This window comes from Denticeps clupeoides, chromosome 7 (genome assembly GCF_900700375.1).
Source record: "Denticeps clupeoides chromosome 7, fDenClu1.1, whole genome shotgun sequence".
NCBI lineage: Eukaryota > Metazoa > Chordata > Actinopteri > Clupeiformes > Denticipitidae > Denticeps > Denticeps clupeoides.
Window position 1 is genome coordinate 1,311,113 of NC_041713.1, and position 25,253 is coordinate 1,336,365.

The 25,253-nt window shown below is 47.0% G+C and overlaps 2 protein-coding genes and 1 pseudogene across 3 annotated transcripts; 2 read left to right on the forward strand and 1 right to left on the reverse strand.

The window, feature by feature from the left end:
• The first annotated feature begins 4,316 nt into the window (after positions 1 to 4,316).
• LOC114794481 (uncharacterized) lies at positions 4,317 to 8,649 on the forward strand. Its single transcript, XM_028987058.1, has 7 exons — positions 4,317 to 4,419; positions 4,639 to 4,719; positions 4,814 to 4,849; positions 5,618 to 5,695; positions 5,840 to 6,166; positions 6,349 to 6,586; positions 8,167 to 8,649. Exons 2-7 carry the CDS (start codon positions 4,653 to 4,655, stop codon positions 8,210 to 8,212), a joined length of 792 nt encoding a protein of 263 aa, XP_028842891.1. The 5' UTR covers positions 4,317 to 4,419; positions 4,639 to 4,652; the 3' UTR covers positions 8,213 to 8,649.
• A 7,266-nt stretch (positions 8,650 to 15,915) lies between these two features.
• Positions 15,916 to 16,840, forward strand: LOC114794713 (ras-related protein Rap-1b-like; annotated as a pseudogene).
• A 1,169-nt stretch (positions 16,841 to 18,009) lies between these two features.
• prpsap1 (phosphoribosyl pyrophosphate synthetase-associated protein 1) lies at positions 18,010 to 24,944 on the reverse strand. 2 transcript variants are annotated; one of them, XM_028986515.1, is made up of 11 exons: positions 24,672 to 24,944; positions 24,550 to 24,602; positions 23,598 to 23,664; positions 23,354 to 23,526; positions 23,158 to 23,273; positions 22,578 to 22,633; positions 22,356 to 22,501; positions 20,159 to 20,197; positions 19,062 to 19,132; positions 18,819 to 18,965; positions 18,010 to 18,744 (listed from the first exon to the last, which is right to left on the reverse strand). In XM_028986515.1, the coding sequence occupies exons 1-11, from the start codon at positions 24,752 to 24,754 to the stop codon at positions 18,586 to 18,588; spliced, it is 1,110 nt and encodes a 369-aa protein (XP_028842348.1). In that variant the 5' UTR covers positions 24,755 to 24,944; the 3' UTR covers positions 18,010 to 18,585. The 2 variants fall into 2 exon arrangements, with proteins under 2 accessions (XP_028842348.1, XP_028842349.1); XM_028986516.1 differs by lacking the exon at positions 20,159 to 20,197.
• Between the last annotated feature and the right edge of the window lie 309 nt (positions 24,945 to 25,253).

Below are 25,253 nucleotides of genomic sequence, written 5' to 3' on the forward strand. Positions count from 1 at the left end.
GACACCTAGATCCTTTACATCAGTACTTGGTGAGATAGAAAAGCTGTCCAGAGAAAGTTGGTGAGCTGCCTCTCGTCTGGCATAAAAAAAAAGTGAAGTGATTGTCACATGTGACACACAGCAGCACAGCACACAATGCACACAGTGAAATTTGTCCTCTGCATTTAACCATGACCCTGAGTGAGCAGTGGGCAGTCATGACATGCGCCTGGGGAGCAGTGTGTGGGGACGGTGCTTTGCTCAGTGGCACCTCAGTGGCACCCTGGCGGATCAGAGTGGCACCTTGGCGGATCGGGATTCGAACCGGCAACCTTCTGATTACAGGGGCGCTTCCTTAACCGCTAGGCCACCACTGCCCCATTACTGATAAACACAACTGTGTGTTGTCAGCGTAGCAATGAAAGCTAATACTGTGTTTGTCAATGACGTCACCTAAAGGTAACATGTTTAAGGAAAATAGCAACGGACCCAGGACAGAACCTTGTGGAACACCAAACTCTACTTTACTATGTGAAGACGAATCACCACTGATGTCCACAAACTGATACCGATCAGTCAGATATGATCTGAACCATGAGAGGGCTGATCCCTTAATCCCATTAACATTCTATATCCTGTCAAGGAGAATAGCGTGATCAATAGTGTCAAACGCTGCACTCAGATCAAGCAGGACAAGCAGCGAGATGCGTCCTATAGGCCATCGGTCTATAATTTGAAAGCGTACTGCGATCAAGATCAGGTTTTTTAATCAGGGGTCTAACTGTTTGAACAGCGATGACCTAATAAGTAAGGAAACGATCCCGTAATCAGAAGGTTGCCGAATCCCGGTCCGCCAAGGTTCCACACACTGCTCCACGGGCGCCTGTAATAGCGTCCCACTGCTCACCAGGGGTGATGCGTTAAAAGCAGAGGACACGTTTCATTGCGTCTCCATGTGCTGTGCTGCGTATCACAATGACAATAACTTCACTTTCGCTTTTAGTTGACCCCTTTGCTTTGGTCGGCTGGGTTGTGTTTGATGTGTGTTTCCTGGTTACTTGTTAATGTCCCTCAGTGTAAATAAAGACACTGATCATACTTCACTTAACCCTCGTGTGTCTGAGCCCTTTTTCCTCTCACGTTACTCACGTCCCCTAATCGAGGTTGTGACAAATGGATACTTGAAGATTCTTTTCAGAAGTCAATCATCTTTGACTCCAGGAGACCAGGGTGAAAGTAAACACAAGGTGATAAAGAGTAAAGTAAATGTGAACCCGGACCATGCAGCCAGTGGCTAGAAGGAAAATCCACCATATTCATTCAGGCTTTGCAGTTGGACAGGAATTTACTTTCCAGTCAGAAACAACAAAATATAAAAAAAAAACCTACTACAATAGAATATACATTAAAAACACACACTGCAAAGGTTATTAAAAATGATCAAATGAGCTGTTCCTTTGTCGGCACACTCTACAATGCAGACTTGTGGAGAAAATAGAAATAACAAAGACTATATAAAGAAAATGGAATTAAAAGAAAACACAATAATAAAGAATTTTTATTAAAGATCTTTCTCTGCCCAGGCAAAATTTAAACTCAGATTTCACCTATTTAAATGCAAGGTTATGTGGGCGGAGCAATCAGGCCTTTATGCATTTAAATTCTCAAGCTCATTTACTTAAACAACAAAGTGAAATGAGTTAAATAGAAAATTAAAAAATTGAAAATACCTTTAAAAATACAAGCAATTTTTTTGAAGCTTTGAAAAACAAAGAATCTTTGGAGCTTCTTTAGGATTTACACTTAAATTCTTTGTACACACTCAAACAGGCACTGGTTGCAGCAATGACTTACAAGCACGTTGAATTCTGTGAGTATTTGCTGGACAAACTCGAGGAGAAGCTAACAGACACTGAAAGAGACATGATGCGAATAACCCAAACTGACATATAGGTATTCATGGAACGAGTAGAAGAGTTTAATTTGTTCATGCAAGAGGATGTTGAAGCAATACACAACACCAATGGACTAAACCGACTGTATCATATTTTTCAACAGCATAGCACGTTAATGCTGATGGAGCTGATGTATGATGGTTGTGACCCGATCTGGACTTTGTAATTTGTCCTGGCATATATGTGGGACTGTGGTTATTTCTTTCACCGTTACATCTACCTGTATGTTGAATGCTGGCCGGAATCTCTCTGGTTGGACATCTTGCTAATGTTCACTCACCAGTCTCAACTAACATGGACGAAGAAGCTGGACGAGCATCGGGACATCTGGATACAGATACTGGGAAAGGACAGGTTCGTGTACCTCACTGGGAAGAGTCCAGGGTCACCAAGACTTCTCTGCATGCAGAAACTGCTTTAGTGTCCCGACTACAGGGAATGTATTGATAGCCTGTATATGATACCAATCAAATTCAGCAAATAAGAAGATTTCTTAATTTATTCCGGATCGTGAAATGAAGCAGAGGAGACGGCAATGTGATCATCACCAAATTTTACCCACAGCAGAACATTTCCTGCTATACGGAGATCTCCATGCATTAAGATTTAATCCTACTTTAGTCAAACCCAGTGCAATGATTGTAAGAGCGCGGTGATGTGGCCGTATTGTATGGTTGTAGTTAGAACTCTGGCTGCTGGATTCTGTACTAGCTGGAGTTTACTCATGCACCTACTAGAGCATCCAGACAATAATGCATTGCAGTAATCTAACCTTGATGTAATAAACGCATGGACTAACTTTTCTGCATCGTGCATTGAGATCATTTGAATGCTATCTTAATGATATTATATAATACATGCAATCATCAGGGTTTAACAGAAGAAAGTTGGTGAGCTTCAATTCTCGATTCTGTTCAGCTGCTGCCTCACGTCTGGCGTTGCTAAAAGATACAACTGTGTGTCGTCAGCGCAGAAAAGAAAGCTGATACCGTGTAACATGTATAAGGACAGTAGCAACGGACCCAGGACAAGTTTGAAAACTCTGGCCAATCAGAGTCTATTATGTTAAAATGTAAACCCGGAGGGGTTTTTGGTGCATGCTTTCCCATCGTCTCCATCGCCTCTCAGGAGAAACGCGTCTCTAATTAATGGCCGGCAGCTGATTGGCCGCCTTTTTATTGACTCGGAAGCATTGACTTGGACTCCGGTCACGGCCAGGAAGAGGCAGAATTGTAGTCGATTCCCTCATTTCCTACGGCCCGGCTGGAGCTCCAGCCTGGCGCTGCATTAGACTCTAAAATTCCTGCTTTGAATTAAAAGTGTCTGTCTGTTTTACCGTGTGTCACTAAACAAGCCACGGTGGTGCAGAAACAGTCGTTCCGCCTCAAGGAAGTTCTGCTGGTGAAGTTCTGAAGAGAGGCGTCTCAGTGAGGAGCAATTACACTCATGCTGAGGCCTTCAGGATCACTTTCTAACCAGAGAACCTCCAGATGTGCAGGTCTCCAGACCCACATCTACCAGCGGGAACAGTTAATGCAGAGACGTATGAAATGACGTACGAATCCCGATCCGTGAGGTCCACACACGCTGCTCCCCGGGCGCCTGTCATGGTGCCCACTGCTCACCAAGGGAGACGGTTAAATACAGAGGACACGTTTCACCATGTCACCCGCATGCTGTGCTGTGCATCACAATGACAAGCACTTCACCTTCAACTTCACTTTCATTTGTAAAAATTCGAACTGCCATGGATCAAGCGACTCTTTTCTTCAACTTTTCTTCGTTGTATGAAGGCGTGGACAGATGATGAAGAAAGAGTGGACAATTTGGACATTACATTTGACAGTCTGGTGGTGGAAGTGTTTCTATAGAACAGGGGGCAGTGGAGCCACACTGATCAATGTTACCTTTTCACTTAAGGTCCTAGTTAAAGTCTGCAGTAGAATCCACTGATCTTAAAACCTACAGAAACCAGTCATCTTTTAACCATCGCTCGCTTTAGAAGCTACTGGAAGAAGACCAAACATCTCACACCTGGTATGCTGGTATGATGGGGTTTGCCGTTTCTGATTTCCAGCTGCAAAGCTGCAAATGTTCTTCTGACAACTGCTCACAACTGTGCGCTGCACATGTTTAGAACATCTAAGAACATTTAAGGGCTTTAGTTCTTGTTCTGTTGTCTTAAGAAGGTCAGTTTTAATGCAACCTGGCCCTCTGATATCTAGAACCTTTTGGAAATCTAGAACACTGAGAACTTCTAATTGCTTTTTTTTGAAGGCTCTTGGCTACAGACATGTCAGGAATTTCCCGGCTCTACAACTCGGAAGCTGGAAAGGTGGAGCTTCTCTGACTGGACATGTTGGAGTGAGACAGGATGTTTATAGTACTTCACGCTGCCGCTGGTCCACCGTCAGCTTCCTGTCCGTTATCAGGCTCTGCACACGTAGAGGTGTGGTGCGAGGAGAGGAGAAGGTTGGAGAACATGGTGAGTACTGGCTGATATTTGTTGCCTTGTACATCAGATCGGTTTGCTGCCTCACCTCCACCAGAATGATGCACCACCAGGGGAGGACACATCTGCTGCTGCCGCCGTGGTTGTGGGCGTGCAAATAAATGCATCTACATCGCGATGCATCTACAGCCTTCTGGAACGTGCAGTTAAAAGGTCATGAGGTCACTAAAACAAACCTTGATTTATTCACAGGAAGCTACAGTAACATGCTGTACCATGAAGAATCGTTAAGCTGGTCCACAGTGGTCTCAAACATCTACTACTACAACCATGGTAAAGTGGTGGCTTCAAGAAAAGAACATGAAAATGTGTACTGATTAATGAACGATTACGAAAGTTCAAGTTCATGTTTGCCTGTTCTGCTCAGATGTGGGAGACCTCTGCAGACTCAACACGTATAAAGGTGAAAATTACACTTAAACTTAAACATGGAGCCGATTCGGTTCTTCAGTCTAATTCCATGCTGAGGAGGGAAGGAGATCTGAGGGAACTTCTCACGAAGTTCACACTGGCCACAACACACAAAAAGTGCTGCTCTGACCTCCTGGTTACGGATCCATTTCAACACGACGAACGAACTCACGTGTCAGACAATCGACCAATGATCTTCTACCCACTTTCCTTAAAGATGACGTGACGATGTAAAACGTTTTTACTCATTTTTACTCTACTTGTTCCTGAGTTTAAAGGCTCCTGAGGGAACATGGAGGAGGTGGAGTCGTGTGCACAATGCTTTTTAAAGCTAGGAAGGGTGATAGCCTAGTGGGTTAGACACTCGCCTATGAACCAGAAGACCCAGGTTCAAATCCCGCTTACTACCATCGTGTCCCTGAGCAAGACACTTAACCCTGAGTGTCTCCAGGGGGGAGACTGTCCCTGTAACTACTGATTGTAAGTCGCTCTGGATAAGGGCTTAAATGCTGTAAGTGTAAATGTAGTGTAGTCTGAAAGAAGGACACTAGGTGTGTTTAGTGGTATTTGTACCTTCTAAAAATAATAATGTGTAATAAAATTGCTTCTTCTGAACAGCTGTGAAAAAGGTGAACTCTATTTATCATTTCTGCTCCGTCCTGGTTGTTCTTTGAAAAGTATCCGCATATTTCATACAGGCCTCTGCATGCCTGGCCACGCCCGTCCGATGCACTGATCACAGGCGTTTCTTTTACTCCAGTTTTAAAGATGAGGAAGATGAGGAACCTGAGCTGTTGTGCTGCGGCCTGCTGGCTCTTCACAAGCTTCAGTTTCGGCGGTAAGTACAGAGTTCCATAGCTGCAGACCACAACACGCTTCCAGAATGGAACACAACACCGGGTTTCATGACAGTCTTGCGCGTTCCTTCGCTTTCAAGTCATGTAAAGCAGATTCCATATTCAGCGTATGTGTCTCACTGCAGCCGTCCTGGAGCTGGAGTTAAGCCCCGCCCAGCGCGCCCCCTGCCTCGGGAACCTGACGCTCAGCTGCAGCTTCGCCAGTGAGGAGCAAGTCACTGCGGTGACCATGTACTGGTTCCTCATGGTGGACCTGGCCGAACAGAAGATGTGCGAGGTGAAGGACGGCGTGGTGAACAACACGAGCCGGCGGGCCACCTGCACGCATGCCCCGCCCGGGCGGCTCCACCTGACCCTGCACCGCGCCGGACCCCTGGACACCGGAACCTACTTCTGCAAGCTGAGGAGCAGCGTGGGGTTCAGCTTGGCCAACACCACGGTGACCCCTGCAGGTGGGCGTTGCCATTGCGAAACACTGCAGCACACGATGACACAACCATCATTTAGGCTCTAATTAGAAGATTAATTAGTAGGCTGGTAGAAGCCAGGTGGTGTCCCTGAGCCAAGACACTTGACCCCGAGTGTCTCCAGGGGGACAGTAAATGATGGTTTTAATCTTTTCTGCCCTCTTCAGAGTGTCCTGGAACATTTCAGCATGTGACCCTACAGAAGCCACTCCGGCAGGGCTGTGTGTTTAATGGGGTGTACCCTGCGGGGGCTGTGCACTGGTTCTCCAGGGACAGGAACGTGACGAGCCTGGCCACAGAAGACGTGAGTTCCGAGGGTGGACTCTACAACATCGGCAGCGTCATCCCCTCAAAGGAGCTGGACACGCCCCTCAACTGCTCCCTGTGGGTCCCCAGCGCTGGCAAGTACGTCCACCAACAGACGGTGTCCACAGTCAGGCCCCGCAGCGACCGGTCCTCCACAGCGAGGGCCACGCCCGAGCAGGCGCTTATCGTCTCTGTACTCATCATGCTGGTTTACCATCACTGCATCCGATCGACATGATCCGGGTTCATATCGGCCTTCAGTCGACAAAAGTTCAGGAAATAATTACACACTTTGCAATGAACAAATCACAATTATTTGCAGCGAGTAACGTGGCATTTACATATTCTGTTTATGTGAACTTATGTGAACTGTTTATGTGTCTTATTATCATGTAGAGAAAATTCTTCTTATTTCATGTCCGCCACGTTTGGCTGAAACCGAAACGAACAGGAGCAGAGTTTTAGAAGGTGAGGAAAGAGAGGTGATGTTCTCTACATGGGCCACTAGGTGGCAGAATGAACCAGCGGTGCAAATAGCAGCACACGCACAGTGTATAGAACGTATATAGAAATGAAATGTATGCAGTCAGAATTATGTTGGGTGGGAGAAGAGAGCATTAAATTTTGAGGAGGCTGCAGCACTTTGTTCTTATTATTTCTCCTTGATGGAGAGACTGAGTGGCGGCCTGGTGGTTAAGGAGGAGGCCACTGAGCCAGAACAAAAATCTGATCTTCTGATCACGGCTCCGTTTCCACCACCGAACTCTGGATAACGCCGTCTGGTTAATGCTGTAAATTCACAGCCGTTAGTCTCAGCAGAGATTATGAGTATTTTCCAGTTTCTCTTCACAAACACACACACAGGGTGACTGCAATACAGACGCCATGACAGGACGTCGGGATGGGACGTCTGAAGATTAACACGGCGTCATAACTGCTATAATATGTGAAATAACTGAATAAGGAGGAGATGGAGTCTCACACATGAAACATAAAGTGAAGTGATCCTCTGCATTTAACCATCACCCTGAGTGAGCAGTGGGCGGCCATGACAGGCGCCCGGGGAGCAGTGTGTGGGGACGGTGCTTTGCTCAGTGGCACCTCAGTGGCACCTTGGCGGACCGGGATTCGAACCATCAACCTTCTGATTACGGGTCCGCTTCCTTAACCGCTAGGCCACCACTGCCCCATCTGTCTCAGCGCTGGTGTCTATGTGGTGGCCTAGCGGGTAATGAAGTGGACCCGTAATTGGAGGGTTGTGGGTGCCACTGGGGTCCCCTGTCATGGCTACCCACTGCACCCTAAGGGTGATTGTTAAATACGGAGGACGCGTATCACCGTGTGCTGTGTTTCACAATCACTTCACCTGTACACAGATTTTAAAAGTTTAAAATGACCTTCCAAATGATCTTTTTCTTTCTATTAATTGTGATTAATAGAATTCATAATTAATGGTGCTCTAATGCACGTGCCAGCTGGAGGAAATCAGTCTCCGCCATCTTCCCGGACACAAACACGTTGGCCTGTCTTGCGTGGTTCTTGCGTGTCCAGCAGCCATGTGGTGACGTCCCCGCCCCCTGCCGCAGGGTGACTCGATGGTTGTGGCTGAGCTGCCGCTCATTACCATACGTCCGTCAAAACAATTTCAACAGAAAGCGTCTCTGTGTTTCTCCGTTCAGCCCCCAGGGACCGTATCCAACGGCAACCACTGCCACGGCCCAGTAATCAGGTAACTGGTACCGGCGGAGTTGAGCAGATCCCCGTAGGTGGGAGAACCCAAGCGGGCAGGTATCCGTCCTTCCATCCACAGTGCGAAATTCCGGTGGAGACCAGCTGCAGAATGGGACGGTAAATGGGGGTGAGAGGTCACGTGTTCCCCACTGCGATGTGATGAACAGACATGGCGTGTCATGGCGTGTTCGGAATAACAGATGGTTTTCAACAGGATATTCAGGGACCTTGTCTGTACTGTTGTTATTGTTGTCAGAAAATTTGACCACATCACCCCAGTCTTACTGTAAAGCTCTAAATTGTCTCACCCCGCAGTACCTGAGTGAACTTTTAGTTCTTTACGATCTCAAAGTACCCACCAACTGACACCACTTGCAGGCTCACTCTACCCTGGAAGGGGGTCCCTCTCTCTATCACTCCGTCCCAACGTTTCTTCCGAACGAGAGTTTTTTTATGTGGAGTTTTTCCTTGTGTGCAGAAGGGTCAAGTGTGTTGGGTGTCAACTGTAGGGCCTGTCAAAGCCCGTAGAGACATACTGTATGTGATTATGGGCTATATAAGAAATAAATGGTGTTGTTTTTGCACCACAATGGGGTTCGTCGTTTCCTCCAACATTCGCTTTCTCTCTGCCCCGTGTCTCCAGCGTAAATAAACTGAACTGTAGACGAGAAGAACATACCTAGTACACTCGTAGTAGAAAGTATAAGTAGTATTTGTTTTACGCTGCTTGCCTAGGACCCCAAATTAGTTAGGGCTGGGCCTGACCTGTGGGATACTCTTATTATACTTCAATAAGCTAAAATGTGGACTAGAAGTATATTCCTACTACACTGTATAGTATATGGATGCATACTTTTGTAAACATAAAATGACCAGAAAGTATAATTAAAGTATACCTGAAATATATAAACTTAAAAATCTTTCCAGTATTACATTAGTATACTTTCTAGTACACTGCAAGTACAAAAACATGCCTTAGTGTACTTGCTCCATTTATACTCAAGCATGCTTATTAAAATGAACTTTTTGCTGAGGGGTAAAGTGAATATTTTTCATGACACAGCTGAGGTCTGATTGAGTTTTCATGCGGCATCGTCCTCCATCCTTGGTCTGGTTTTACACAGCGGGACGTTTAGTCTGAGATCAGCTGTAATCTGCTACCTACTGATCCAGTTCCAGGCCCAGTTGTGGATAATGGAAGCGTTTCAGTTCACAAGCTGTGATCACGCCGCATTACACCGACAAACACGGGATCCGGAGCAGATGGGTTCACGGGGGACGCCTCAGCGCTGAACCCGCTGACTGCAAGCTGGATTTGTGTACCTTTGAGGGCATTCATGTGGATACTGACAGTACACACACACACACACACACGAACAGGGTCACATGGTGGAAGACCAAATGTAGACAAGAGGAACAGGTGACCCTCGCATTTCCAAAAAATTTAAACAATGGACAAATGCGTTCAAATTCTCTAAGGTCTGAAAAGAATCATTATAGATGCTTCACCTGATAAATGACCGACGCTCCTGCAAATCTCATGAAGTGACCAAAAACGCCACCGGTTAATAGTTTATTAGGAATTCCTCAAATAAAGTGGTGCAATATGCGTAGTGTAATCCTCACTTTTTCTGTCCCTGTCTGCCTTCAAGCAGCCCATAAAAAAGTTCTTTTTACCCAGAATGCAGTTTGAATCGGTGACAGTCCACAAACGGGCGCGTTATAAAAGTTCCGCGATGGATCTCCATGGTAACATGCTGGGCAGAAGACGGAGGGGAGGGGGAGTTAATGCGCTGACATCTTCTGCACACATGCAGCTCCCACCGGTTCCTCCAGGACTAACGGGCTGATCCGAACGCCGCTCTGTGCCGAGGTTCTTCAGGACTCCCAGCATGCGGTGGTAATCAGAGCCCAGAGTCGTTTGTCTAAAGTGATCACCGAAGCAGTCGCTCACTCACGTCTTTTCCACCATTCGATCAGCCGCAGTTCCGGTCCAGTGGAGGGTTTTCATTCATGCATTCTGTTTCCTTTCATTCCATCTTATTACATTGTTTTTATATTGTTAAATAGATGCAGATGCACTATGGTGCTCCATGCTCCACCATCCAGTGTACAGGATGATAATCATATATTTCATATATACTGAGTGCAGGAAATACATATCCAATGGGCGCAACTTTCCTCTATTGCTTCCCTCTAAACAAATCTGTTCACCATCAGGAAAAAACCCAACAAGGCACCATGGCAACCCCCGAAAACAACACTATCCAGTCGGACAAATTCTCTTCAATTCCATTCAAAACAGATCAATAGATTATTTTCTTCGCCAGTACACAGCCAATTATTTTCAGAGGCAGATTTGTGGCCAGTGACCCGGTCAGATTTCAAGTGAAGAGATGAATGACCTGGAAGCCTTAATTTGCTCCCGCAGCTCCTGAGGCTTCATCCTGCGTACCTGATAAATCATCAATACTTCTTCAACGTTGAGACATCGTTCTACAGTCTATATCTCTCACACTGCATGCTTTTAATTTGCTGAGCCAATTTTGCATTGAGCATCCGTCAAAGCCGCAAAAGGGTTGATCCCAAGGGACATTTAGGCATTTCGTGGCTTATTTGGTGACACTTTTATTCATGACATCAGTTGTGATCAGAAAAATGGTTCTGGTTTTGTTCTACTTGATCTAAGTCCATCTTTAATATGTCTCACTACTGAATTTTACTGGGTTGTCTGTCTGAAACCTTTTGTTGAACATAAAAAGTTTTGCACATTCCTATTGGGACAAAGGTTTTTAATTCAGTTTCTAAATATGTAACATGTGGAGTTCCACAGGGTTCAGTTTTATTTTGGGATTAAATTATTCTTAGAAACTCATATGCATTATAAGTTACAAAATTACTTTAATGCCCCAACATACAGAAAACGGTTCTTTTAAGATGAACCAAGGCTCAGCAAGAGGAACCCGTCCTCCTCCGATCAGCACTGGATCAACCCTGGGATGCTGAATGGGATTTATGCAGGAAATTTGGCCTATAGAGGTTATTAAAGTCCAGTTGTTTATTATGAAGTAATATTGGGGTAGTATATTAGAGTTCCGGCCGATGACTATCAGGAGGGATCAGCATTTGGTTTTTAAGGGGCAGGCAGTACAGGACAAGCAGGGAAATCCACAGGGGTTCAGTGATGCCATGTGATGCTCTCCAGAAGAGACTTACCACCCACATGGGATAAAAAAAGAGAAGTCTGTGTTAGTAATAAGTTATCTAAAATGACAAGAAGTGACCAGAGAACTAAACTAAATAAATGACCAGAGAACTAAACTAAATAAGTGATCAGAGAACTAAACATTTGCATAAACTATTGCAGCTTTAGTAAAGGTGAGGGGAGTGTAGGTAAAGGCCTTTTTAGTCTGTAGCTTTTTAGTCAAGATTTAAATATTAAGACAGTGTCTGTATCCAGAATATTCCTTGGAAGATTGTTCCAAAGATTTGGAGCCCTGTAGGTAAATGCTATATTTCCAGCAGTGACGTAGTAGGACTTCTCCCAGAGAACGAAGGGAGCGTGGTAGGTTATGAGGGACCAGTAGGTTACTAAGATAAACTGGAGCAGAAGCAGAATTTTAAAGCCAATACGGTACTTAACTGGAAGTGTCATGTTGGGCTGGACATGGTGAGGAAGCAGGACGCGACGTCACACGATAGGGGTTTAATACTGACTACCCGAGACAAGGGAACATCACCAGACAATGACCTGACGGCGAACAGACACGAACACGATCAGGGAACATTACACGAGACTAACATGAAACTCCGGGCCGAACTCCGGATCCGGAGTAACCCCTGCCGGTCTAATGAGAATACCGGAGTAAAGTGTTCATACCATCTTGTGCATGTACTCTGGCTGCAGAGTTTTTAACAAATGCTATGGTCCCCTTGATGAAGGTCCCGTCCCCACACGCTGCTCCCTGGGCGCCTGTCATGGCTGCCCACTGCTCACCAAGGGTGACGGTTAAATACAGAGTTTCACCGGTTTCACCGGTTTCACCGTGACACCATGTGCTGTGCTGCAGTGTTTCACAATGACCATCACTTCACTTCAATTATTTCTAATAATCTAATGTAATAGTCGTCATGTGGGCAATTACGGTAGTCCATCTGAGAGGCTGGTAGTGGCCTAGCGGTTAACACACTCGCCCACGAGCCAGAAGACCCAGGTTCAAACCCCACTTACTACCATCGTGTCCCTGAGCAAGACACTTAACCCTGAGTGTCTCCAGGGGGGGACTGTCCCCTGTAACTACTGATTGTAAGTCGCTCTGGATAAGGGCGTCTGGTAAATGCAGTAAATGTAAATGTAAATGTAATGGTGACAGCATTGGAGAGTAAATAATTCCAGAAGCTCCTGTGAATCTGAGGAGCCATTTTTAAAAGCCACCCCATCTCTGTGGGCTGCTGATCAGCTGGACAGCAACAGCATATGATGCCTCAACGCAAACTTGCTTGCACATGTGCAAGTAAAATGCATGCAAATGAGAACCAATTACAATGCAGGCACTGAGGTTTCTGCTTCTGCTCCACAGCCTGATCCACTGCTCCACAGTGCTCACAACACACTCACACATTTAGTACCTGGGTCAAAATTTCTCGCCTGATTTTGTGCCATTATATTAAGAAAGTGACATATTTTGATGGAAAGAGTAGATGAGATGCTGCAGGCATCAGGCAGGACTCGATGCGCTCTGTACCTGTGATTCGGCCCGTACTGACAGTCCAGCCTCCGCTTTAAACAATACGGATGCCGTTAAAGTAAGAACACGCTGTCCCCGAGCCCTTTCTGCACCTTTCTTGGTCCCCTGCATGTCGTGGGAAATGTCCAACTAGTTACAGCTACAATTAACATCCAAGAAATCGTTATATTTTGTATGCCGCTAATGAAATATGTGTTTTCTTTATAAAACCCAGACCCAGTTAGAGATGAGAATGGGGACATAATGTGTCGTGAAGTGAAGTGATTGTCGCATGTGATACACAGCAGCACAGCACACGGTGCACACAGTGAAATTTGTCCTCTGCCATCACCCTGAGTGAGCAGTGGGCACCATGACAGGCGCCCGGGGAGCAGTGTGTGGGGACGGTGCTTTGCTCAGTGGGTCCTCAGTGGCACCTTGGCAGATCGGGAATCGAACCAGCAACCTTCTGATTACGGGGCCGCTTCCTTAACCACTAGGCCACCACTGTCCTGAATAACAGAGTTCTTCTCTTCCAGCCTGCCATTTGGTTGTCCAGCTTGAAAGCCCTGCTCCCATGACGTGACCTGTCAAACACACCAGAGGTGCATAACTCTTGTGCTTTTGGGATGAAATTCAACCCACATAAAAAAAGGAAGCAGATGGAGGATGTGAGAAAGACCTGCTGGGATCAGCAGGTAGAACTTCCTTTAAAGATCAGGTTAGGCATTCTGAAACATCTCCAATTACACCTGAGAGCTGTCAGAAGAGCCAACAGTAGGTCACCAGAAGACATGAAGGAATTCCTGTAGGTCAAACCCAAAAAAACAATAAAGTTCTTGCAGCTAAAAGGCATGGAACAACTTGGAGCAGAAGAAGGAGAACAGGCGTCTGACTTCATTACTACGATTATTCATTGGCGGGCAAAAACTTTCAATCTCACAATTCCTCCTTTATGCTGACAAAATTCCCCACAGAACAGGAACAACATACAACCATCAAGACCATTCCCGAGGACAGGGACCCAGATCTACCAGCAGGATTTGTGGATGACGTCTGAACCATCTGCTTTTCAACACCGCATGTTCCTACAAAAAGAGATTCTTTCCAGATTCTTCTTCTAGGATGGTAGTAGCCATAACACACTCGCCCATGAACCAGAAGACCCAAGTTCAAACCCCACTTACTAACCCCACTGTGTACCTGAGCAAGACACTTAACCCTGAGTGTATCCAGGGGGAGACTGTCCCTGTAACTACACATTGTAAGTCACTCTGGATAAGGGCGCCTGATAAATGCCGTAAATGCTAGTAATAGAGGTCCTGGGTCCAGAAAGCCGTTATGTCACATAATGTCACATGCAGACCCTGCTCGGTGGACACTGACGGCCCGAAGGGGACGAATCTCTCTGGGATTTCTGGGTCAGGTGTATCATTTTGTGTGCACCTCATTATCGTCGCTGCATGCCGACTCGGCCGCGGCGATGCCACGCCTGGCTTCGTTCCAGCCGGAGAGCGCCGTGTTTACCTTGCGGCGATAAGATAATGAGGTCAACGTGGGCTGCAGGAGTAAAACCGGCCTCACGCCCAGACAGATGCCTGCAACAGTTTCCGGCGAGGGACACTTGCGTAACGCCGTGGCTTTTGTCCTCCTTCTGTGTAAAACACACACGTCACCGCTCGGAGTGGTCAAACTTTCAACTTTCCTTATAAAACCAGCATTAAATAAATGTCCCAGGACATTTACTCTCTGGTCTTGTTGTGTGTCTGTGTCGCACATGACTGCAGACGTCCCTCCACTGGGAGACGGTATTCGAACAATCATCTGGCCTGGAGATGCACATGGGCTGGAAGAGCTACTGCTGACCACCATAACCAGCCTCCTCCATCCAGCATAGTGGTCAAGTGCTGCGGTTCCAGAGATCCTCAGGGGCTGAGGGTTTCATGGTGACGTCCGATAATGGCACCACTGCTGGCACAGCCACAGAAGATGCTCGGTTATCATGGCACCACGACGCAGGGCGCCATTCAGCACACGATCACACTCAGACACCCAGGAGGGGTCTGGAGATGGGACATCCAGGGAGGAGCCACACCTCCCCAGGCCTAAGGTGGGATCCACTATGGTGGCTTCCTGAGTCTACAGACCAGGTTGCAGCTGAAGGACAGGAATCAAGGTGTCGGCCAGACATGACGAGGTGGGCCAGTCATTCAGGCAGTCGCTTAGAGGCAGGATTATAATGGTTTATATTGATTTATATGATGTTGACCAACCTACTGACCTAATATACAAGAGCCATAGATAAGAGCCACTTCAGGTGCTCACTATGACCATGTAATAAGGTTATAAACTGCACAGCTCTCATCTGGGTCAGGTAGTGATGTTGGAGCACAGCAGCTCGCTCAGTTTTTGATTAATAACGCTATTATTTATATTAAGTAGAAAAAGCTGACCAAGAGCTTTTATTTGATGTGTATATCTCAATCTCGCCCGAAATGTCACTTACATCTCACCTTGTGTTCTTTAAAGTTAACTAAAAAATATATATATATTATTAGAATTGTAAGAATAGAATGCCAATTCCTTCAATAATCAATGCTTCAAAATTAATAAATTAAGTGATTGTGCTGATGCACATGGTAAACAGGGATTGTAAAGGCCAGAATCTCCTGGTTCACTTCGTGGAGAAGGATCAGCTTGGAAATTAAAACGTTCTAATTGGCGAGAACAGCAGTCTACTAACCCAACCTGTATCTACATGGGAAGGATATTCCTGCACACAGAGCTCGTTTGGTGAACCATTTGCATAACTGCTCCTGATTGGCCGGCAGGTTAAAGAATGGAGGCTGCTGCTATGCACCGATTGGCTGACAGCCTGGAGCCTGGCGGTTGATATCTCTATAAATAGGGCAGGCAGGTCGGAGACACAGAGCTCCTCACACTTCAGGAACCCTGCTGCTGCTGGAGACCATGTCTCTCAACGTGAAGGAGAAGACCGAGGTGCGTCTGGGTGTTCCTGGGGGCCGCCGGCGTGGGCAAAACGGCCCTCATTCGCCGCTTTCTGCAAGACACTTTTGAGCCGAAGCATCGGAGGACCATTGAGGAACTTCACTGTAAAGAGTATGAGGTGGGTGGGGTGAAGGTCACCATCCACATCATGGACACCAGCGGCAGTTACTCCTTCCCGGCCATGCGCAAGCTCTCCATCCAGAACAGTGACGCTTTCGCACTGGTCTACGCCGTGGATGACCCTGAGTCCCTAGAGACCGTGAAGAGCTTACGAGAAGAGATTCTGGAGATCAAGGAGGACAAGTTCACACCCATTGTGGTGGTTGGCAACAAGGTGGACCGGCAGGACGACAAGCACGTGACGGCCAAGGACGTGCTGTCCAGCCTAGAGCTGGAGTGGAACAACAGCTTCCTGGAGGCCTCGGCCAAAGAGAACGAGAACGTGCTGGAGGTGTTCCGAGAGCTTCTTCAGCAGGCCAACCTCCCCAGCCGGCTGAGCCCCGCCCTGCGTCGCCGCAGGGACACCTTCCCCAACGACAACGGCCACCGGCCGCCCATGAACAAGGCCAACAGCTGCTCCGTATCCTAGTTCTGGCACGGAGGGTGGAGGATGTGCCCGCTCCATCCTGACATTCATCCTGACACCCTTCACAGGTCCCTGTGGAGGAGAGCGAGAAGGTGCACGGCGAGGTCGACCTCTGACTTTAACCTTCTGGTCAGCTGATGTGATGAAATACGGAACCTCGTGCTGCGGGGAACGTTGCCCCCGAACATAAAGGGACTGAAGTAAATGACCCGAAGGTTCGGAAATATGAAGGGGTGCAGATAAGACGAAAAAATACCACAGACATGCCATTCATGATATTAGATCTAAAAATATTCAAAATAAAATGATTTACTGGTGATGTTTTGTAGCTTTCACTTCTATTAAAGCATCAGCAGGATTGTATTTTTTGTTTGCGCTGTGATGAATGCAGCCTGAAGGAGATTAAACGTCTTATAAACAGGTTATAGATGGTATTTGAGACTGGTCTGCTACAGGAGATCAGCACATTTTCATGTAATTAGAATAATTCAGTACAAGTCAAATGAAGACATGGTGGCCTGGTTCCATCAGTCGAGACGATATGGAAATAGAACATTTGTTTGGAGGGTGAAGAAGAGCAGCAGCAGCCATATTCAGTGGTGCATCTCTTCTTTACTAAAGTCACTTTTTTTTTACTCCATTAGATCATGTGAAAGGGTTACCCACAAAAACACAACTTCCTAATACTGAAAACCAGATCTGGCCAGTTTATTGTACTGTATCGTACGGTATATTAAACGTATTCTCATTAAATAACCACTCAAAAATGACATTCTTAATAAATCCACCGTGGAAAAAGTCCGGTCTTTTATACCTTTACTCAGGAGGAAGAATCTCTGGTCTTCAGGTACCGGGGACTGGGGCCTGGGTTCGAGCACAGGTTCACAGTGCCCCCCGGTGGCAGCAGCCAATCCCACTGACGGAAAAGAAGTGTAAAAACGCCACAGAATGGAAGTAATGTTTCCATGCCTGTTTGACAGCAGTGGCATCAGAACTCAACATTTGGTATGGAAATCTTCCCCATGTGCTGCATAAAACATGATGTGAATGTTTGACATTTTTATACCTTTCATTGGGATCTGATGGTGATGAATTAACATGCAGCACAATACCTATAATACACAATGGCCGTATAAGGCTTTCTAATCCTGGTTTGGAAATGAAGACCACTGCTTCCTCTCTGCGTCCAGGCTCACCTTTCGATTGCACAGCGACAGACGTCACAACACAGAAGACAAGCCACCAAATGAGACCCAGTAGCAGACACGTAGAGTAGAATGTGTTAAAACGAGTATCGGAATTTTATTTGGAGTGTGTGAGAGCCCAGACACCCTCCGTCTGACTATGGAGAGATAATAATACATTTCATTTTAATACACATACATGTGAAGAAGTGGGGAAAAAACATGAGCACAAGAAATGGAGCCAAACATGTTTTTATTAACAAAAATATGACTCTGGCAAACCGCAACTTTTTAAAATTTTTTTTTTTAATAATATCGCCTTGAATTGCAATACAGCAACAAACACTACAGAACCACAAATTCACCCACGTCATCTCATGCGGAGCAGCACCAGTGTTACACCGAGAAACGGGGCGACTAGAAGAACCAGAGGAACACGGCGTTCAGAAAAAAGGTCGCCTGGACACCCGGAACACTCATGGTGGCCAGTGCACGGCCAATAAAACTCGAAGCAGCGCGATAACCGGTGTTAGCCAACGCACGTCCTGTTACCACGGCAACTGAAACGAACACGCCTGAGCACGCGCAGGTACTGGGCAGTGTGTGTGTGTGTGTGTGTGTGTGTGTGTGTGTGTGTGTGTGTGTGTGTGTGTGTGTGTGTGGTGTGTGCGTGAGAAGATGCGTAGAAGATGATCTGGTGTGGATGCATGAATCTACCTTCACGTAGCTGCTCTGCATTATTCACAGTGAATCTGGAACCGGGTTCGGGGGGTCGTACTAAACGCTGGTTTCAAACACTGACTACGGAGGGAAGGGCGGGGCGTCGAAGTGAGCGGTTCTCTCTGCGGGTGGAGTTGTGCTCTAGTCGTCCACGGTGATGTTGCGGAACAGGTAGGCCATGGACTCGCCGTTGTGGATGCGGCGGATGGCCTCCGCCAGGATCATGCTCACGTCCACGGTCTTGATCTTGGGACACTGGAGCTTCTGCACCTCGTGAGGGACAGTGTTGGTCACCACCACCTGGACACACAGTAAGCTGGAATTAAGAAACTCAGAACGCTTGCAGACGTGGAGGTGACGTAGCGGCAGCACACCTCATCGATGGCCGATTCCTCGATGAGGCGAGGGGCGTCGGCGGACAGCAGGCCATGAGTGGCCATGATGTAGATCTTATAGGCGCCTCTTTCCTTCAGGATCTGTGCTGCGGCCACGAACTCCTCCACATCGTCGACGATGTCGTCCTGTGAAGTGGGAGGGGCTTCGCAGTTAACACGCAACCCTACTGCGGCGAGGGAGCGCGACACGACTCAACATCGGACATGGAAACGAACACTCACCACGATGATGGCGATGCGCCCGCCCACGTCGCCCACCACGGTGATGGGTGGCTTCTCCTTGGCCATCATTACTGCGAGAAGAGATTAGATGTCAACATCTCCACCCTCTCAGACACTCAGGCAACAGAGGACAGGGACGGACAAAGAGCTCAATCCTCTGACTGTAGATTGGGTAAGATGGGGTCAAGACAGCTAGAAGACCACCGCCCACCGTGTTAGTTAGCCGCTGCTCACAGTGCATGGTAACCATGTAGCTCCTCCCATTTTACCCCACCTACCGCTGGACAGTGCGATCAGGGTTAGTTCACTGCAGCACATGCCATGCAACAACCAATCAGGATCATCTTCTGCCCAACTTCAGACCAGATTGGTGCACCAATCTCGTCTTGGATGCCGAAACAGCAGCCGCACCTGGCCCAGACAGGAAGGCCGATTGGAGGAAGTGCAGAGGAAGGCGGGGCTAGAAAAGTTCACATGCCTTAAAAGAAATGAAGAAATAAAAAGGAAAAACATGCCTTTCTCTCAAAAACAAGTCGGAAGCCTGTTACTTAGCAACGGCTGCTGCTGGTGAGGTTTAGCCACCATCATGCAACACCAATCCCAGCAGCACAGGGGGGGCGGGGACCCACAGGAAAAAGGGCGGGGCTTTAAAATCATGTCTCTGACTGGTACGTTTCTGTCCACTGAGCTCCACTAACGCCAACCCTTGTCATGTCCATGTCGCGTCACTCCTGGTCATTGGTGGCTCCACAGTAATTACTACAGAATGGGGCGGGGAGACGAGATTGCTTCCTTCAGAAGAGATGATGATGATTACATGGCAGAGAAGAAGAGAAGCACGTCAGAGGAGGCTTTCGATGTCGTTCTCCAGCAGGCTGAAGCGTCTGTCCCAGGCTTTCTCTAGACGATAAGGTGCGGCGGGTGCTTTTAGACTGACTGGCTCTGCCGAGAGATCCGGAGATCTGCTGCGCTGGGACCTCGGCCTCAGCCGACCTCGAACAGGCATAGAGAACCGTGGGCTACTACACACATGCACACAGGAACCATTCGGGGTGGTCACCGCCGTGATAAGAGGTAGAGGGAGTTAACGCTCGTACTTGGAAGCTCTATGCCGGGGAACGGCGCTTGCTGCTTGCCTATTACCAACAAATAAATACTACGTTAACACACATGAACACAGGTTAAAACATCAGCACTAGTAAAATGCTGCACCTTAACTACGTTTCTGTGAGGAATAAGAAAGATGAATATGGAGAAATGTGTCTGTCTGACAATACAATACAAAGAGATATGAATACATTCCTCATATTTTTCTAAATATTGTATTATGTCTTTCCTTGGGACAACACTGAGTGTCCTGCGTGTATGTCAATGTCAGCGTCGAGCCTATTTATACATGATCTAAAAAAGCACCCAGACTTTTAGCTTCGGTGGAGCAGTGGGGGGGGGGGTCAAGGGTATCTATTAATTTAGTTAAATAACAAAAAAAAAAAACATAAATTATCGTGAGATGTGAAAATACCGAGGAGGCTCATAACCTGCAGAAACAACGGCAGAACTTGTCGGACTAGGTTTAACTTTTCATGCCTGATTACAGCTCTAAATGCTCAACGTGTTTTGGCTGTTTATTTATTTATTACAAAGATTCATTCAAAGCATTCAATGTTTCAGTTCAGTTCATGGCTTCCGGGACCAGGAGTGTTGTGGCTTTGTTGTTCATAAATCGTGATGTTTTTACGGGTCCTGTTCTATGGTGCGCTATTTAACTGGTCTACTCTGCAAATTGGGCTCAGTGAGTGATTCGTTCACACTGAACAAGCACCGTTCACTCACAAATTGTCACAATGAGAGTCAAGCATTTTCTCCGTCCGCCTGTAGTGTCTGCTACAGCTGGTGAGTCTCTCTCTCTCTCTCTCTGCTCATTACTGCTAGTCTAATGTTTTAGGTTTGTTTATCTGAAAACTAAATCTCATAAAACAAAAGGGGAAAATGATTCAGGAGCGTCATTTATGAGTGATTCCTTCATTCGGCCATTGGCGCACTGCTGACAGCTCAACTGAACTAAGTAACAAATTCAAGTGAATCGGTTCCGTACACTCTCTTAAAAGATTTGTTCTTTTGAATGAATCGTTCGCAAAAGTCCTCTCAAAAGTGCAAGGAAAGATATAATGCAATATTTACAAAAATGTGAAGGGGTGTAGGGCTGCACAAATAATGGCCACCACAATTAAATTAAGATGATTGTTGGTGATATTCACATTTAAATAACCAACCACCAGGGGGCGGCAACCTGCAAGAAAGTGTCATATATATATCATCATAAGAAAGGCACAGCTTATGTTCTGACACCTATATATACTGCATAGTAAGTTTACTGTCTACAATTCGTGACAAATCTATACAAAATGCCTTTGTTCATGGACCTGCCCTGTCTTCCTCATTATGTAAAAAAAAATATTTTGTATATAATGACCGGCCTTCAGTAAATGTTGACAGAAAATGTTGACAGGCTGGATTTTATATCCAAAAATCTGAAAGCCTTGTTCACTTACTGTTTGTTTAAAATTGAAATTGCAATAAAAATTTGTAGCCTAGTAGGGTGGTAGTAGCCTAGTTGTTAACACACGCGCCTATGAACCAGAAGACCCAGGTTCAAATCCCACTTACTACCATCGTGTCCCTGAGCAAGACACTTAACCCTAAGTTGCCCCAGTAACTACTGATTGTAAGTCGCTCTGGATAAGGGCATCTGGTAAATGCTGTAAATGTAATTTTATTTTACCTAAAATAATAGAATAATCGTGAATGCAAAATTGATAAAAACAACCATGACTATCATTTTGGCCATAATCGCGCAACCCTAGAGCGGTGTACTCACTTCTGTGAGATACTGCACAATCCAGAACAGACATGGACAACCATTGTGCAAACCATTCAAAGCTCCACTGACTTCTCTAAATCCAGCCAGTAACCTGAAGTCATACAGCAGGGCCATGCCGCCAGGACGTTGGGGTTAACACATGCAGCCAACAACACGGGACGTCCTGCATGTGGCGGACATTACAACATTATGGTGAAGCCCATCTCAAGAGCTTTCCCTCCATTTCAGAACCGTCTGAAAGTATAAAGCTATAAAGCTTTGGAACAGAAAAAGAAGACATGGACAGAGAGAAATGGACAACACTCGAGGTCAAGGTAAGCCACGTTCTGGTGGTTCTGGTTCAGGACAGTAAGTCAGACAAGAGCTGTTCTGATTGGCTGCCGGGGCCCGATTAAGCGTCCTCGCAGTCTTACACGGTAGCTCGAGGCCGGGGTGTCCGATGGTGTTCCGGACGCAGGGCGGGGAATGGCGTCCATCCGCCATGTCCGACTCGGAGCAGTGGGCTTCTCCGTGGAGGACGGCCAGCCCCAGGCGCAGCCTCTCCGCGTACGACTGGGCTCTGGGGGGCAACGCAATGAGGGACGTTTCGATTTGTAGCGTCTGGAGTGAAATGGACCTCTGACCCCTGACCTTACCTCTTGGCAGCAGAAGGTGATTTTGCAACAATAATTGCATTTCTGTAATCAGGGATCTGAAAAAAGGGGAAATAATTACATTAACGCTACAGATAAAAATGGCGACTACAGAGCAGCACAGAAAACCGATTCGGTCCGCCTAGCGGTTAAGGAAGCGGCCCCGTAATCAGAAGGTTGCCGGTTCGAATCCTGATCTGCCAAGGTGCCACTAAGGTACCACTGAGTAAAGCACCGTCCCCACACACTGCTCCCCGGGCGCCTGTCATGGTGCCCACTGCTCACTCAGGGTGATGGGTTGAATGCAGAGGACAAATTTGCACTGTGTGCTGTGTGCTGTGTATCACGTGTGACAATCACTTCACTTTCATATCAGTCAAATGAGGAGTATCCGTGGCAGTTTTTTTAATCTGCGTACGCACTACATCCTGAAAAGCGGCCCCTGCCACGCCTCTCCGTCTCCTCCCTACAGCGAATTCTGATGTCGCTCGATATCGAATATAACGTCTGTAATGTATTCACCAAATACAGTCCTCAGAATTCAACATTTTCTTTATATTTTCTTTATAGATGCGACACGGACCTCCTCCTGGATGTACTGTAGAAGGAACGGCGAGGCTCGCAGGTTGTCCACCGGAAAGCTGAAGAAGCCCTGAATCTCCTTCTGGTGGAGGTCCATGGTGATGATGTGGGTCAGGCCTGGGACAAGAGGGGAGCCGCGGTAAGACAAGACGGCGCGACCGCGATGTCGCCTCGTCACGTAATACGAAATCGGGTACCTGCTTTCGCAAGCATGGATGCCAGCAGCTTGCACACGATGGAGCCCCGCTTCCGCATCTTGCACTGCTTGCTGTAGGGAAAGTACGGGATGACCCCGATGATGTTCTTCGCGCAGGAGGTCTTCAGGGCGTACGCCATGACCAGCAGCTCCATGACGGCCGTGTTCACATCTCTGAAAGACATGAGGAGAGTCGCCAGTCACCGGCTGCCATCAGTAAAAATCCCACGTTGCGTTAACGTCACCTGGGGATGGTCTGGATTATGAAGATGGTCTGGCCCCGGACAGACTCCTTCACGTCAATCCTGGTCTCTGTAAATTCAAATTCAAATTTTATTTGTCACGTACACAGTATTATAAGCAGTGAAATGCTTTTAGCAACTGCTACAGACCACAGTATTGCAAATATTGCAAACATAACTAAATATTACACTTTTATGTCTAACATAAAACAAAAAATATGTGTAACAGCAAGGTATTAAGTGTAATAATTGTAAAAAAATAAATAAACAAATAAATATGAAAATAAAGAGTAAAGAGTTTGTGCAAAAATCCTGGGGGGCGGTTCAGTCCAGAGTGATTGAAAGTGGAAGCAAAAGTGCTGGAGTGTGTTGGAATTCTATGAAGTGATGTGATTGTTGAGATCGTTGCGGTAATACAAACCGAAGCAATAAAGGGGTGAAAACGCCACAACTGGCAACACTGGCAGCACCCACCTCTATGGACTCCTGGTAGACCACAGATTTCCCCAAGTGAAGTGATTGTCACTTGGGATACACAGCAGCACAGCACACGGTGCACACAGTGAAATTTGTCCTCTGTATTTTACCATCACCCTGAGTGAGCAGTGGGCAGCCATGACAGGCGCCCGGGGAGCAGCGTGTGGGGACGATGCTTTATCCAGAACTCAGGGTTAAGTGTCTTGCTCAGGGACACGATGGTAGTAAGTGGGGTTTGAACCCGGGTCTTCTGGTTGATAGGTGAGTGTGTTACCTGCTAGGCTACTACCACCCAGTAGTTACAGGAACAGTCCCCCCCTGGAGACACTCAGGGTTAAGTGTCCTGCTCAGGGACACGATGGTAGTAAGTGGGGTTTGAACCCGGGTCTTCTGGTTGATAGGTGAGTGTGTTCCCCGCTAGGCCACTGCCACCCTGACCTATGAAAACGCCACACCTGGCAACCCTGGCAGCACCCACCTCTGTTGGACTCCTGGTAGACCACAGATTTCCCCAGTTCGACCCCCAGACGTCTGACGAGAGAAGAGAACGAGGTTAGAACGCGACGACACCACGTCGCCCCGCCGACCGCAGCGACCTACTCGGTGATCTTCTTGGCCAGCTCGGTGCACGCCGCTGTGGAGTTGGCGGAGAAGACGCGGTATCCGGTCTTCGGGACGTTCATGTCGGGCGGCGGAGCATGAGAGCCGGACGGCGGCCGGCCAGACGCGGAGACGGTCGGGGGGGTTTTCCGGGACGAGGCCGAGGCTCAGTGTCACCCGGACTCCGCAATAAATGCCTGCAGTTTAAACGGAATCCGGACAACTCAACCGCAGCCACGGCGGTGTGACGTCACGCCACTTCCGGAAACGTCGGAAGTGACTCGACTTGAAGTTCAATTTATATTCATTTCAGCTACATGCACGTTAGACGGGTCATAGTGAAACGAAACCACTTGGTGCTACATGGAACATTTAAACAACGTTTAACATAACCAACACAAAGTGACCGTGCGAGAAACTGGGGACAGAGCAGCATTTAAAAAAAACATGTAGACAACAATAAGACAGACAGCAATAAACTAGTGAAATAATAATTAACATTTACATTTATGGCATTTATGTGCAAAGTAAGAATAGTGCAAATACTGCTGTGCAATAATATATAATATAACTCAATATAAC

Bases quoted from the DNA above. Each gene is read 5' to 3' on its own strand.
- LOC114794481 (XM_028987058.1), top strand. From the start codon at position 4,653: ATGCTGTACCATGAAGAATCGTTAAGCTGGTCCACAGTGGTCTCAAAC. The intron at 6,167-6,348 runs GTGGGCGTTGCC...TGCCCTCTTCAG, and splicing joins CACCACGGTGACCCCTGCAG to AGTGTCCTGGAACATTTCAG. The intron at 6,587-8,166 runs GTACGTCCACCA...TTCTCCGTTCAG, and splicing joins TGGGTCCCCAGCGCTGGCAA to CCCCCAGGGACCGTATCCAA.
- prpsap1 (XM_028986515.1), bottom strand. From the start codon at position 24,754: ATGAACGTCCCGAAGACCGGATACCGCGTCTTCTCCGCCAACTCCACA. The intron at 23,665-24,549 runs GTGGGTGCTGCC...TTGAATTTACAG, and splicing joins CTACCAGGAGTCCAACAGAG to AGACCAGGATTGACGTGAAG. The intron at 18,966-19,061 runs GTGAGTGTTCGT...CCCACTTCACAG, and splicing joins GGCGCATCGCCATCATCGTG to GACGACATCGTCGACGATGT.